Source organism: Pinus tabuliformis, chromosome 9 (genome assembly GCF_031772625.1).
Source record: "Pinus tabuliformis cultivar Carrire ecotype Pingquan chromosome 9, CPIR1, whole genome shotgun sequence".
NCBI classification, from domain to species: Eukaryota; Viridiplantae; Streptophyta; class Pinopsida; order Pinales; family Pinaceae; genus Pinus; species Pinus tabuliformis.
In genome coordinates, this window is record NC_142307.1 from 817,170,411 (window position 1) to 817,185,586 (window position 15,176).

At 37.9% G+C, this 15,176-nt stretch overlaps 1 protein-coding gene across 5 annotated transcripts in view; it reads right to left on the minus strand.

Annotated features, from left to right (window-relative positions):
- The window catches only part of LOC149151296 (lysine-specific demethylase JMJ17-like), a 288,744-nt gene that overhangs the window by 116,809 nt on the left and 156,759 nt on the right, over window positions 1-15,176 (minus strand). For all 5 annotated transcript variants that reach the window (XM_089445770.1, XM_089445773.1, XM_089445769.1 and 2 more), the window contains exons 17-20: window positions 6,890-6,948; window positions 6,644-6,775; window positions 6,369-6,525; window positions 5,890-6,243 (exon numbers count right to left, since the gene is read on the minus strand). In XM_089445770.1, the coding sequence (XP_089301896.1) occupies window positions 5,890-6,243; window positions 6,369-6,525; window positions 6,644-6,775; window positions 6,890-6,948 (702 nt within the window). The remainder of the gene's footprint in view (window positions 1-5,889; window positions 6,244-6,368; window positions 6,526-6,643; window positions 6,776-6,889; window positions 6,949-15,176) is intronic.

Consider the following 15,176-nt stretch of genomic DNA (forward strand, 5'->3'; position numbering starts at 1 on the left):
ACTGCTACTCCAAAAACAAACTCAACAACTCCTCACAAACTCTCACTGAAATTCTCACTCAAATGCATGAGATGGCTGTGAGAGAATGAGAAGGGTTGAGTGGGTTAAATAGGGTTTAGGAGAGGGGAATGGAACCCAAAGACCAAATACGCAGAATTAAAACCAGTTTGGAGTCCCCAAAAAAGATTTTTTTGTTTTTTAAATCGTTGTTTCGTGTTTCATATGGGCCGATGTGACTAATGCGGCCGAGTTAGAGCGGGCTCGACCGAGCCAGCTAGGTTAATATCGAGCCGGCCAAGTTGTTAGACAACTCGGCCGGCTCAGTATTAACCCGACCGGCCAAACCGAATCCATGGCTAGTCTTGACTCTTACCATCTCGGAACACTGAGGTGTAGACCCCACAATTGCTAGCTCATCTTGGGTCTCCTGAAGCTTTGCAAGGAACGGATCAATGCCTTCCCCCTTCTGCGACTGCGTGGATCTCATCCTCTGCTCCAAGTACATCTTCTATTGCTCGGAAGATCCTTGATACAGTGTCAACAATGCATACCACATCTCTTTGGCAGTCCCTCTGCCAACGATGTGACAGACTACATGATCCTTCACTCCGTCGAGGATCATTCACTTTGTCTTCGCCATCTCTCCCTTGTCATTCTTGAGTGGATCTGAATCCGCAGGCACAGCTACCACGCTGTCGACAGAGGTCTTGAGAAAATGCTCAACCAAAAGGCACGACATCCTTGTCTTCCAGATCACATAGTTTGATGCACCATCCAACCGATCCTGATCTCTCAACCGACTAGTTGACATCCTTGCCAAACAAAAAAGTTGAATCGCCTCCTCTCTCCTCTGCATAGCACTAAACTGGCCTACACATTCCCTGCTAGAGCTTGTAGATGTTTATTTCTAATGTACCTTGGACAAGTAGTTTCCCATGGGTTAGTCTCTACCTAGGGAAAAGTGTACAAAATAATTATTTTCCTAAGTGTGACTTTATAAAGTGAAAGTGACTTTATAAGTGGTAAAGAAAATATTAAATTATAAAGTGAAAAGTGACTTTAGACATAAAGTACAATGGGGGTACTTTATTTAATGGGTGAGTTAAAAAATAGAAAGTAAGAATTAAATGCATTTTTATTCTCATCCCTTGATCTAAATGAATCTGAGCCATTAGATCTTAGGGTTGCCCAAAAGTCATTTAGGGAAACAAAAGGGGGAAAACAAGAGAGTGCATTTCATTTTTCATGAGAGAAGATTGGAGAAAGGAGGCTAAGAGCTAGAGAAAAGTTCTGAAGGAAAAATTTGTTGCAGCAAGCTGAAGGAGTGATTTCTAGGAAAAGTTGGGCATGGAAATCAAGGCATAGAAGGCAGCAGAAGGTACAGTACGAACAACATTTAATGTTGTGAGTTGCATGCCATTCAAGAGAAATTTTTGAGAAAAAAAATGAAAAAATCGTACAGTCCTTATAGCAGTACGGAAATCCATACAGTTCGTACGAAATACGTACAGTACAGTCTGTACAGTCAGTATGTGTCCAATACATATTTTCAACTTCAAGTGAGCATGGAAATCGAGGTAAAGTGGGCACGGTTTTCAAGGAGTTTTGCACTGAAGAGATAAATTGTATTTTGTTGTTATGTTTTGTCTGCAAATGTATTTTTCTTGAACTTGAAAGATAAATAGATTTCAAGAGCTCTCTAACAGGTTTTCCCCGGAGAAGATTGAAGGGGTTCTGCCTGGGCCTACGTTGACCAAAAATCTATGTGTATTTTTATCTGTATTGTTGGTCTGTTTATGTCCATATTTATTTTCAACGTGTGTTGACAGTCCCGCGTGTTTTAATCTGAAAATTTCATTTCCATAATTCTATATGTTGAATGTAGGTTTATCGGAAAGGGAATTTAACTGAATGGGAGTGATAAGGTGAAATTAAAACCGGGTTGGGTTTGCAGGAAACTTTTTAGTCATCAAATTTCAACAGTAGATCTGCCCCTCTCTTCACGACTACTCAATAAATGAAAATTTGGACTCCTTGGCTGGAAGTCCTCTGAGGAAGAATTCCCTCAACTGTGTCTCCCTCTTCCTTTTGATGTCTTTTTGCCCAGCGACTGCTTGCAGAAAACTGCATCACACCAGAAATTCCTTTGCGTTGAAGCTTTCTACATTGCCACTAACAAATCTCGATCTGGAAATATTACCTCTTTGTCGACTTACTCAGAGAAAGACTTTCCTCGAAATTTTGCCCTCATGGATTGGATTGCGCACTCCCTATGGGGATTCGAAATGTTGCCTATGCAGCACTTTGACTTCCTTTCTTTCTTCAGCGCTCGGCTCTTTCGACACTGCTCTATTTTTTCACGTGTAACCTTGATACCATGTGAAAATTCGAAATCTGAAATCACTACTGCAGCAACCGATTACATTTCTCCTATTTGTTAATTATTGAACCAAATTATTTATCGTTTCCTACAGTAAACATTGAAACGAATACACTGCAGCCTACACCATTTAAATTTATAAGCGAAAACAAGAAAGAAATGCAACACATCTACACAGTTATTTTTGGCCAAATGTCCCCGAAAAAACCCAATGCAGAAAAAACAGTGCAACAGCTCTGAGGGTTTTATTATTATGCAGTAGTAATTTCTGAATACAATCTTTGGATGCCTTCCCGGCAATCCAGTTACAGAGAATATCACTGACAAAAAGATAACTGAGATTACCTCACCCTATCACTAGAAATCCTAGTTGATCCACCCACTGAATGAGTTGTCCCTCGCTGCCTCTGCGCAGTCACTGTGTCAACCCAACATCACACCCTCTACGGACAACATCAACCCTTCAGCTGATCGATTTGCTTCTAAGATTCTGATTTCTGCTCTCCCAGTTTAACACCCCAGCTTCCAGCGATAGAAATCGATTTCACCAGCAAATTTCCGGACTTCGTCAAGGCTTTGCGCTACCTCTACGTGGCTTTGTGTCAGCGTCTTCTGGCTCTGTGCTACCTCTCTCAGATCTCTCTCTACCTCCTCTGTTGAGTTTTCTCTGACCGGGAAAGATTTCCCTTCGGATACTATCCCTGCCCCTCACTGCAAAAGATCACTATCGAAAATCTCTCCGATAGCTGCTCTACTTCAGAAAACCGAACTTCTAATCTCCCCTCTGTGTGTTCTCCAAGTGCCCCTCAAGCCTCTTCTTATATCTTTCTGTTGGACAACCAACAGCCCTGACTAACTTCTAATCAATGGCTCAGATCATTTTGGCTTGATCCTCGTCTTCTTCTAGAAGTTACATCCATAGTTTAGATTAATACCCATTATTATTTTAATTTCCTAAATTTAGACTTGGGGTCCTATTAAAAATAATTAATTATTTTAATAAAACTGTCTCCGAGTGGAATTTGCCAAAACGGTTTCCAGGTATTGGAGAATGCATGTGTCTAAGCCTCCATGCAAATTTGATACTTAGAGCACATCCGATGCTACCAGAAATCAACACGGCCTACCTTTTATGTATCGTATTTCTAAAAGACAGATCTACGAACTGCGGGTTACACACCTAATCAAAATTGTTATATTGTAATTTGTATTGGATCCTTGAGTTGCACAAAGACAGACTTTTGGAAGGCAGTAACCTATATTACAAAAATTTTCTCTGATGCATTGATGTGATCATCACAGCATCAGACATCTACAGAATATAGTGACAAAGGTACATACTTAATGCAAAGTCATCAGTAGAAGAAAGTGAGGTATATTCGGTTGAAGTTTGTACATCCTCCAGCAGCTTGTATTTGAAGAGTTTGGTAGTTTGAAGTTGGTTATTATTGTGCAGTTTGAGTTTTGTTAAGTTTAAGTTGTTGTGAACTTAGGTTTTGAATATCTTGTAAGTAGGTCGTTATCCCTAGTACAGAAGCCTAATATATAGATGTCAAATCTTGTTGCAAGGGGCAGAGATAGTGTAGGAGAACAGTAACAGTACAGTGACAAAAAGTTGTAGGAACATTAACAAGAGTTGGACATTGTAATACATTTGTAGTGATTGGAGAGTGAGCAGAGTGCAGTAATCAAGAACAGTGATTAGGGTTTGCTTTTGATGTACAGTTGGAGGAGAAGCTAATTGGGCAGAGATTGCATCACTGGTTGCTTTTGTATTGATATTCAGCACAAGTGGATCCAGTGTGAAAATTGTGAAAGGTGGTCTGCCATGGTGAGTTGAAGGTTGGAACCTTCAAGCCAAGCAGCAACTTGCTGAGCAAGGTGGAAAGGTGGTGCAAGGCAAGAGAGTGGAGCTTCCTTCAAGTCAGAGCCTAAGAACACTTTAGGGTGGCAGGTTGGTACTAGGGCAGGTTGGAGCTTGTGCAGGGTGTTGGAGCATCTTTCCAATCAGAGCTAGTAAACAGGGCGTTGGAGAGTGTTGGAGCTTGTGCAGGGTGTTGGAGCGTCTTTCCAATAAGAGCCGGTAAACAGGGTGTTGGAGATTCCTTCAGGTTGGAGACTGTAAACCAGGGCGTTGGAGAGTCCTTCCAATTGGAGTTGGTAAACCAAACAGGTGGAGCCTACTTCAATTGAAGCTGTAAATTGTGAAAGGTGATCTGATGTGGTGAGTAGAAAGTTGGAACCTTCAAGGCAAGTGGCAACTTGCTGAGCAGGCTGGAAAGGTGGTGCAAGGCATGAGAGTGGAGCTCCCTTCAAGTCAGAGCCTAAGAACACTTCAGGGTGGCAGGGTGGTACTAGGGCAGGTTGGAGCTCGTGCAGGGCAGGTTGGAGCGTCTTTCCAATCAGAGTTGTTAAACAGATTTTTGGAGACTGTAAACCAGGGCGTTGGAGTGTCCTTCCCGTTGGAATTGGTAAACCAATGGGGTGGAGCCTACTTCAGTTGAAGTAGAACAATCTTGTAAGTTTGAGCTTCCTAATTGATGTAAATTATTGAAGAAAAATAGTAACAAGTGTTTGGTGGTTTTTCTCCCAAAAGGGTTTCCACCTAAAAATATCTGGTGTATTGTCTTTCTTGTTGATGATTGATTTATGTTTATCTGATGTTAATAATAATTATTGCTTTGTGAAGTTAAAATCAACTAATTGAAGACAAATACTGATTCACCCCCCTCTCAGTATTTCCGACAAATATCACTACATGAACCATAATGCCTAAAATCACACAATCTGAAGCAAAATGCAATTGCCAAATGTTGCACAACAACAAAAGGGCAAGCTTCAAAGAAAGGAGAGAATACAGCAAAAATTAATAATCTTGTTCATATTACGCAGGCACACAAGGACAGGCAGATATAAATGTCAGACACAGGAGACATAGACCCCCAAAAAAAGACACCAGGAAATGCCCATATATAGACAGATAGACAGATAGCCATTAAGATGTAATTTGTTGAGCATTAAGAAAATAAAACTACATCAAAAACGCATCAATATGCATTTAGCAACATGTCAGGACACATTTATACGGTCTTTGATGGTTTTTGAATTTTTTTAAACATTTTTTTGGTTTTCCAGGAAGTGTTCTTTGAGTGTTGGACATGCATGGGAGACATGTTCTTGTATAATAAATGTCCCATGTTAGTGCCCAATGTGCAGACAATGACTGTCCAAGTATCCAACACACTGGACATGTGACAAGCACGGTTGGGAGGTCCTGTTTTACAGAATTCATATACTTATGCACATTCAAGAAAAAAGGAAATATTTCCCATTTGCGCTACACTATAAGATAACATGTAAGGCTTGATAACAGATTCACCTCTATAAAAGTCAACTTCGATGACAAGACTAGATTCATGAAACGAAAAGAAAGAATACAAAAAAAAAAAAAGAAATCATTACATTTTGCTAACTAATATAACAACACATAAAGAGTATACGAGAATCACCTCTATTGATGGAGACTTGGAAGAAAAAGAGAGAGCCTTCAGATTCCATGTCAAGGCAGCTGAAACCTCTTCGAGCTTTGTTATCTCATCTAATTCAAATCCAAGTTTCAAACCAGTTTTAATAGACGACTGCAGAAATGTCATCAGTTGATCAAGTTTCGTCATAAGATTATTCAAGTCCTTGTCATTGCAATGGACTGCATCCCATCCACTCTGGCTATTGAGAAGTAGATTCGCAGATGCGAGTAACAAGGCCGTTTGAGAACACCAAGCCTCCACATTCTTCAAAACCGTTATTAGAATGTCTGATTCCTTAAGGGACACTTTAAGAAGCTTAGACTTTTCAAGAAGCTCCTGCACAGAAGACGAAAAGTAAACATCCTTCTAGAAAATCTAGCTAGTGGAGTTTCTGCACATAAAGTTCTAACCATAGTGTTATTCCTGAAACTTTATCTCAGCCAACGAGGGTAAGAAATAACCTTAAGCACATCAACTCTTAAAGGGGGTCCACATGGCTGATCCGTGAAAATTTGGTCCAAGAATGGTTTGGCATTTTCCAACCATGACTCAGCACTCGAAATAGAAGCCTCGATACTGGGAAGACTTGGCAAGCTTGTACGAATGTCATCAGACTTCCTGAAAAGAGGAAAAGACATACAAATTTATTTCCCAGAAACAAAATACAATAAGAATGTGCATATGCCAATTAAAACTGATAACAATATGCAAACACAAAAAAGTACACTGCAGAAACCTGATGAGATCCTTAAATTCAGAAATGCAACCCCCTGCATGCAGAAGATTCTTAGCAATTTCTTCCCAAGAATATGCAGCTTCCACAGTCGTAAAAACTTCAAGAACCAACTTTTCGTTTGGCAGCTGCAACCTAAAAGTAAAAGAAAAACAACTTCAGCATGGTTTGACAACCTTTCATTTACTAGAAATACAAAACATTTATACCTAAAAACTTTAGATAGGGTACTGAGTACAGAAATCAAACTTTGAAACTTCTGTTGTCAATTCTTCTAGGATCTTCAAAGGTAATCGTCGGCCAAGAGCCTACATGGAAAAATAAAAGAAATTATGAGTTCCAAATATCTTCAGTTTAAACAACTATTACAAAAATAATTTACCTGAATGCAATTCATTGAACTAATCAGGATAACTTTTCGAGAGTTAATTGTACTCTCTGGTGCCTAGAATGGAAAGCAACATCACAGATGCCATCCTAGCAAAATAGCGAAAACCAACATTGCAAATATTTACCAGAAATAGAAATTCATTTCCAAGGTTTATGCAATTAATTCGATTAAATAAGTAAAGTTGACCTTCCCTTGTCACTTCATATTAGCAACAAGTTCATTAACTAATTGAAAGAGACGAATGCAAAACTCTATCCTTTATGTCACAATCCTATAGCGAGATACTTTAAAATGGCATTTCAAAGATGGTTTTGGCTCTAAAATAAATCTTGACTTTCTTCTTTCTTTGTTTAGTTTGATGAAAACTGTAAAGCATTGATCAAGGAAAGCTTAGTAATGTGATCAAGGAGGTTATTTATCGACAATGCCTTCAGCCAACCTGCCCGCCCGCGCTCAGCTACTGAGCTCCAAGTTAATCTCTTACAGAGAATATTTCTGCAGATTTTAAATGGCCTTAATATCGCAGCAGATTTCAGTCCACACTCAAATCTCTTACGTAGCACTTGGGACGGCCAGTTTTGTGAATTGTGATCACTTCAGCAGTTGTAGACTGAAAAGCATTTCATTATCAGGTGCCCAATTCACTATGACATCCAGAGAAATTGTAACTACCTTTCCAGATATTCAAGGGAAATTTATTATTCTTTTCCCACTATACTAGAAATGTCTAGCGTTATTTCTCTAGCATGTGGAACCTTACAAGCATTAGTCACTCTCTGAAGTTCACATAAACCAACCAGGTTGATTACCTCATTCTTTGGAGTAGGGGCATCAAACATCTACGACGACAACTTATATTTGTGAAGATAATAGTACAGCGATAAAATAATATCCCAACAACTGGGACTGCTCCTTGACTGGCAATATATCTTTCATCTAATGGTCAACATATGATGACAGTTGCCCAACACATCTAATCTTGAATTCACAATGGGCTTCCATTTATCTTCCCTAAAGAACACTTTCTTATTAGGTTATCCCTGTAAGTCATATCACTTTTGCCGTATCTAGTTTTCGTCTAGGGTTTACATGTTTTCAACAACCCTTCCTTCAGGATTATGTAGATTGCACATCATTTCAGTACTCTTTTTACTGCCAATAATGATATCTGCACTTCCGAGTCCCACTAAATTAGTTTGGACAATGCTCGGCATTCATATAATATCTTATTTGCTTTCTTTATAACCTTCTTGCTAGCATTTCTCTTCGTAGGGAAAATAAAAAGGTAAACTTAGGTTATCCATTCTCTTAAAAAAAAAAATCTTTTTGTGTATGTCCGCGGATACGGAGATCTCGGACCCTCAGCTGCCGGATCCGGTAACCTTGGTTATATGTAATTTTGTGTCCCACTTGCCTATTTGGGACAATGCTGGGCATTCATATAATATCGTATTTACTTTCTTTCTAAGCTCCTTACTAGCAATTTTATTGATAGGACGAATAAGAAACGTACACTTACATTATCCATTCTCTTTAAAACAGTATCTCTTGGTGTTGCCCTTAGGGCAGATAACAATATCCTATACAGAGATCATTTTATATCTTGCGTTATATCTGTGTATTTTCATGACACAAAACCCAAACTATTTTGGTGGGTTCAAATAATGGTACCACAGTTAGTGTAGATAGATCCAAATGTCAAATTCCTTTAGACATCAGCTAATGTCCCCTTCGAATGTGTAGGCAACTTCCTCTTGGCAAGTGTTAGTCTCATGGTCACCCTCTCTTCTCACCTAACTTTATGGGTCTATATACAATCATCAAGTGTAAGCTTTATTTCCAAATATTTTGTAATGTATAACAAATAATTCAATAACTTGAAATCAATTTAAGAGCTTACTACTCACCAAGTACAGCATAAATCTTTTAGATGTTTTTCCTTGCAAAAAGCATGTTTTCATTTGGGTTTTCTTCTCAACCTGTACATTGTTTTTACTTACATTCTACTTTTAAGTCAATTGCAGGTCTTTTTACCAATGTTCCACGAGGATGCATCCCCCAAGGTCGGGGCATGCCCCTCAGTGTGGGGGGGCATGCTCCCAGCATTTCCCATGCTCCCGAGATGAGGGACACCCGTGGAAACATTTCCCCACATCCTCCTTTTGGGGAAACTCGAGGAAGCGTAGGCAGAAACATTTTCCCAATGTGGCAGACATGTTTCCCCAAAAGGAATGGTTGCGAGTGTCCCCCCTGAATTTTCCCTAAAAACAATAATTGATGAATGGTGAAGCATGATATTCAACAATAGGGTGCTACAAATGCTATGCAATTAATGGTTATCTTAGATTCTTCTTTATCTTCCATTTTCAGCCTTTTACTTATATTTTTAACATTACCATTAATTGTTTCAGGAGGTTTGAGAGTGGTCCCAACCTCATTGGATTTCATATGCAGAAAGTGGAATTTTAGATCCCACTCAAAATCCAACAGACTTAACATTTTTCAGGATCTCAGGACTGGGGGGATTGCAACATTTCAAATGGATCATATCATCTATGAGGGTATGGAACTAGCATTTAATCAAAAGCACCAATCCTTCTACGTTCCTGGATGTTGGTGGCATTGATTGTTGAACTCCTCTGTCATGACCTTAGTAAAAATGTATCCATCACTCAAACATATTCTCGATTTCACATCCTAAGTTTTTTCTATCTTATTTTAATGCTTAGAGGGTGATACTGATGATGAGGATCCCAATATAGGCAATAATTTTGATGATATGTAGGTATTTGTTGTACCATAATTTGTTTGGGCCATTTAGGGCCTCTTTGTTGATATATTTTTAGTTCAAAGATGGATTGCACTAGATGTTATTTTGGTTATATGCACAGTCTATATATATATGACAAACTATGCATATTTGTGTATAATGTTTTCAATTCATATGGATGCACATGAATATTTATGATATGCATTTTTGGGTCGACTAGTTTTTTGATCCGGTGTTTGCCTAATAAGGGTTTTCGGGTCAATTAACTCAATGAGCACTCTGGTTCTGATAACATTGGTTCAATGTCCAATGTTCAATTTCAAGTTTAACTTTGGAGTCTCAACTCTAGATATTAATGACCTCAAACCGAAACTTTGACTCACCACTCTTTACTATTTTTGAGTTTGACTAATTTCAATTAATTATTCCAATCTTCAGATTTTAATATCTAATAGTTTGTTTAGTACTAATCAGATTCTAGATAATGAATGATCAATTTTAATCAATGTAAATTCTAGAATGATGAATGATCAATTTGAATCAATATATACAATACTTTACTATTTCTATTTCAATGATTCAGTTATGATGTATGAATCAATGTATTTCATTATTGAATTTGAATTTTCGTCATGTTTCATATATATATATATATATAGACAACACAGACCATGACGACGTCCACCCGTTCCTACCAAAGTTCCCTAAGTTTCGGGATCCTCACACATGTCCCGCATGTGCATCTCCCTATTCACGTGTCTGCCCATCCCAAAAACTTGGTGTAACATTACCTTTTACCTCCATCCGATTTTCAAGGCAATGGTGAAATGTTGAATGCAATTTAGCATGCGTGCATTTCCAATATCAAAACTCTTTAGAACGCAAAGAAATGGAGTGTACAGACAGATTTAGGCCAATATAGGCCCATGCACATTTTATAATATTATGGTGTACTATTGCTAATATATGGCTAACAGTTGATCCCAAGTATACCTTAAGGCACTGTAGAACGTTGTACATTTCTATATTTATAGACTATCTTTGCACATTTGTAGAGCATGGGGGAGACTTGAACTAACTACAAGAATTGCAGTTAATATAACTTCAGGCTTTTGTCCATCTTAGGCACTTAATGATTGAGCATCATTACCACAATCAACTTCGTCAATTTATTTGTGCACCAAAAGACTCAAGAGTTTGAAAAAGTGAACAAATGACATTGCTATATGTGTGTCGTTGGTTTAGCACTACTAATCCTTCAAGATCTCACTAATCTCATAGACATAGTGATAAAGACGATTCTTCTACCTACTTGTCTCGTAATGCCCCTCTATGCTCAAAGCATCGGAAAGAATTAGAAAAACAAAAACAAAAACAAAAAAAGTAATTTCTCTAAAAGTATCCAATTTGGAGGGAGTTTGGCACAGTGAATGAGAACAAAGTCCATCAAACTCCTCAACAAGAGATGTTAGGCATTGTTGCTCTTAGTATTTGAAGAAAATGGAGACTAAGTTCAAGGACCCCCTAAAATGGAAGTGAAACCAACCTCTAATCTTATGATAGATGGCACACCGAAAATGAAATTCTCCTCCATCTTTGTCTCTTGAAGACGGCATAACTAGCAAATCATATCCGCCTATGAGATACAATGCCCGACTTCTACCTGAAGATAATGCAACTCACAAGTAGCCAAGTGTGATCCTAAGGGTATGCATCCATTGAAAGTGTAAAATACGGTCGAACAATGAGGCCATCCTTGAACTCCATGAACTACTCTACATGCAATGCCATCCTGGAGGGGAAAACTACCTGAGGGCAACCCATGGAACCTAAATCCATTGCCTATATCATTGTTGACGAACCAACATCAACAAATAATCAACCAACGTTCGGAACACAACATCTCAGCAACATCAATGAAGAAAATTGTTAAAAATAAAAATAAAAATAACAACAAAAAATCGTGGCGAGCATTAAAAAAATACAATATAAATTCATTTCTTAAATATTTTAGACATAGAAACCCACAACATCATCAGCCACATCAACCTACATGATGTCAACCTACATTAGGGGTGGTAGAGGGTAATATTGACATCATGTAGGTTGATGTGGCTGATGATGTTGTGGGTTTGGAAGGAACTCAACTAGGAAAAGGTAGCAATATGAAGAATAGGCAAACGATGACAAAGGAAGGTCACTTTCTGAAGGTCAGAAAGTGACCTTCCTTTGTCATCGTTTGCCTATTCTTCATATTGCTACCTTTTCCAAGTTGAGTTCCTTCCAAAGTTATCCATCCAATATTGTGTACTAGTTGTAGGTGAATTTCTACAACCCTCTTGTTCGTAGCCCTGTTACAATCCAACTAGATGCTTGCTTTCAAGAATCAGAAAGTGAACTTCAAAAAATATAATTACCTCTTCATGATGCCCCTTCGTCATAATATCTGCTTTTTGCAATATCAACATCCTGCACATTGAATGAATCCATCTCCAAGACATTCATTACCAAGGTTCTCCTCCTTCATCATAGCTATCAGAGTCTTCATAAATTTCTCATGGAGATGTCATAGCTAATCCTTCTAATTGTTTTTTGATGTTGATTAGTCATCTCATCTCAAGTGGCTATAGGTACATCTTTACAAACTCCTCTTCCAGCTTCTTCATACACTGCTTCATTTGGATCTCAATACATAGTTCCTTTGTCATAGGAACAATGGTTTCCAACCACCTCATATTCTCCATGAGGTCATGTAATGTTGATTTCATCTTGACATCATGTAGAAGAGTTCAAGGCATATTGAATTTTATGCCATCATGTATCATTCAGAAGGAAGAGTTTTCTTTAATCACGCTTATGAGATAGAGCCTTCTAATTATTCTATCTACAACTAAGTGATGAAATGACTTCAACTATCTATCAAAACATATGCATACCTCCTCCTACATGTGATCATCTAGACTTCCTTTAGCAGCTACATTTCCCTTCCCTAAAGATTCAACATGATGCACTTCTTTTGTTACCATTCCTTCATCCTTCTAAATTGTGGATCCCACACTAGGTGGAATGTAGATTATCTATGTAACACTTGCTTCTTCTAGGTAGAGTGGAACTCTTTTAACAAAGATTCCTATGGAGGATCTTGATGATCCTTATTATGCAAATGCTTCTTTCTAATGATGATGAGGTGTGATGATCTCTTATTTTCCAATCTTGCTAGATGACTTGTTTTAACAATACAAACTGCTACTTTAGCTACTATTTCATGCTTCTAGAATATTGTTTCTTAGTTTCTACTATAATGCATTTTATCATGAAAGTAATGCTTCCTACCATGACTTGCTAACTTCTATATACTGAAAAATGAACTTAAATGTATGTGAGACCTTCAATAGTAGAGGTCTTTTACTTCTTCCTTCTTTGACATTTTCTCTTCCAGTTCTTATACCTTTTTGGTCACATGGGCCTCACTTATTTCCTCTCTTTCCTTGTTCCCTTTCTTGAGTTCAGGACAATTCCTCTTGAAGTCTCCATATTCATTACATTCATAGCACTGAATCTTAGACATGTCAATTTTCTTTCGAAATCTTTTTCGAGGCTCAAACGTTCAAAATTTTCCTTTCTTCCTTGTCATAGTTGCATATGCTTGTGTTTGTTCATTTGATCCAATGTCATTCTTTGCCTTTAATTTGGTTTCTTCAATCTTACATAGTGATCATAGATCATTGAATGTAGTGGTATCTTGCTTTCCATATATGCTTGATACAAATTTGTCTCATTCATCTAGTAATAAATTGAGTACAAGAGTGGTCATTTGTAGATATGACATTGTTTCTCCTAGGTCTTGTAGTTGATCTCTTATTTGAGATACTTTCACGAGATATGAGGCTACCCATTCCTCTCTTGATACTTTCATCTTGTATAATTCAGTTCTTAAAGATATTATTTCTCTTGTTGTACTTATAGAGAATAATCCTACCAACTTGTCATCGATTTCTTTTGATGTCTTCAACTTTGCTACATAGAGAATAAGAGAATCCTTGATAAATTCAATGAGGATTCTTTGAGCCCTTACTTCTCCTTTAATATATTTTGATAGTGCTTGAGATTGCTCTTGTGGAGGTTTTGTGATTGAGCCCTTGACATACTCAAAAACTTCATTTTTTGTGAGAATCAAATATATTCTCTTCTTCCATGTCCCAACAAAATTATTGTTCTCCTTGCAAAAAGTAGTCATTTGATTTGTAGGTTGAGACATAAATATAAAGCATTTACTTCATAAATGAAGATGCTTCCTTGAAGATGATGTCATACTCTAGATGCTTCCTTGATGATGATGTCTTCCTGTGATCGTTACAAGGAGGGATGGTCTTCCTTCAAAATGATAGTTTGTTGAGACATAAATATAAAGTATTTACTTCATAAATGAAGATGCTTCCTTGAAGATGATGTCATACTCTAGATGCTTCCTTGATGATGATGTCTTCCTGTGATCGTTATAAGGAGGGATGATCTTCCTTCAAAATGATAGTGCTTCTTTTCTTCAATATGAGGGAGATCACTTTGACTCCTTTGATGATAAAATGTTCTTCTTAATTCCTTTGGATGTAGAGTGTGAGAGGCATGTCAAGATGCTTCAAATGCGTCGAGTCCCTTTTTTAAAATGGAGGGAGGGTCCTTGAGGTATTCCTTTTCAAGAGTTCTTCCTTCAAGATGATATTATCCTTGTGATATGATGATTGTGCCTCCTTCATGCTCTTCTTCTTGCATTTGGTCCTAATGTATCCTTTTCAATTGAATGATCTTCAAGCTGCCTTTCCTTGTCACCTTAGCTCAAATACCATGTTGATAAATCTAGGGCAGCTAGATTTGGTGTGATTTCTTTCTACTTTGATAACTACTTGTGATATTCCTCTCTTCAACTTGTAGTTCTTATTATTATTAGCTTCTTTTTCTTGATAATTATTGTTTTCTAGTGATCAAACAGCTACCAAACAAATGAAGATCAATAGAACACAATAGATACCAGATATAGGCTGCTAGCCAAGGCCAAGACCTCTCCTAGAGAGGAAAACCCACAAGTAATTCTTCTCTTCTTCTAGAATCTTCAAATGATGAATTCCAAGACCTTTAGACCCAAGACAGAGACCCCTCTAAGACCAAGTCAACCTTCCTTCTTGATGAACTTTCCTTACACAGCTTCCAACAACAAACTTCGAACTTCCAGCAACAATTTTGGCCTTCACTGCAGGGATGCAACTTTTCGGCCCTCCTATAGTAGCTGCAACTTCACATATGTGGGATGGAGAGGCTCTTTTACGTCTCCTTTCTCCTTCGCTTGGTTTGATTCTCCTTTCCTTGACAAATAGATGAAT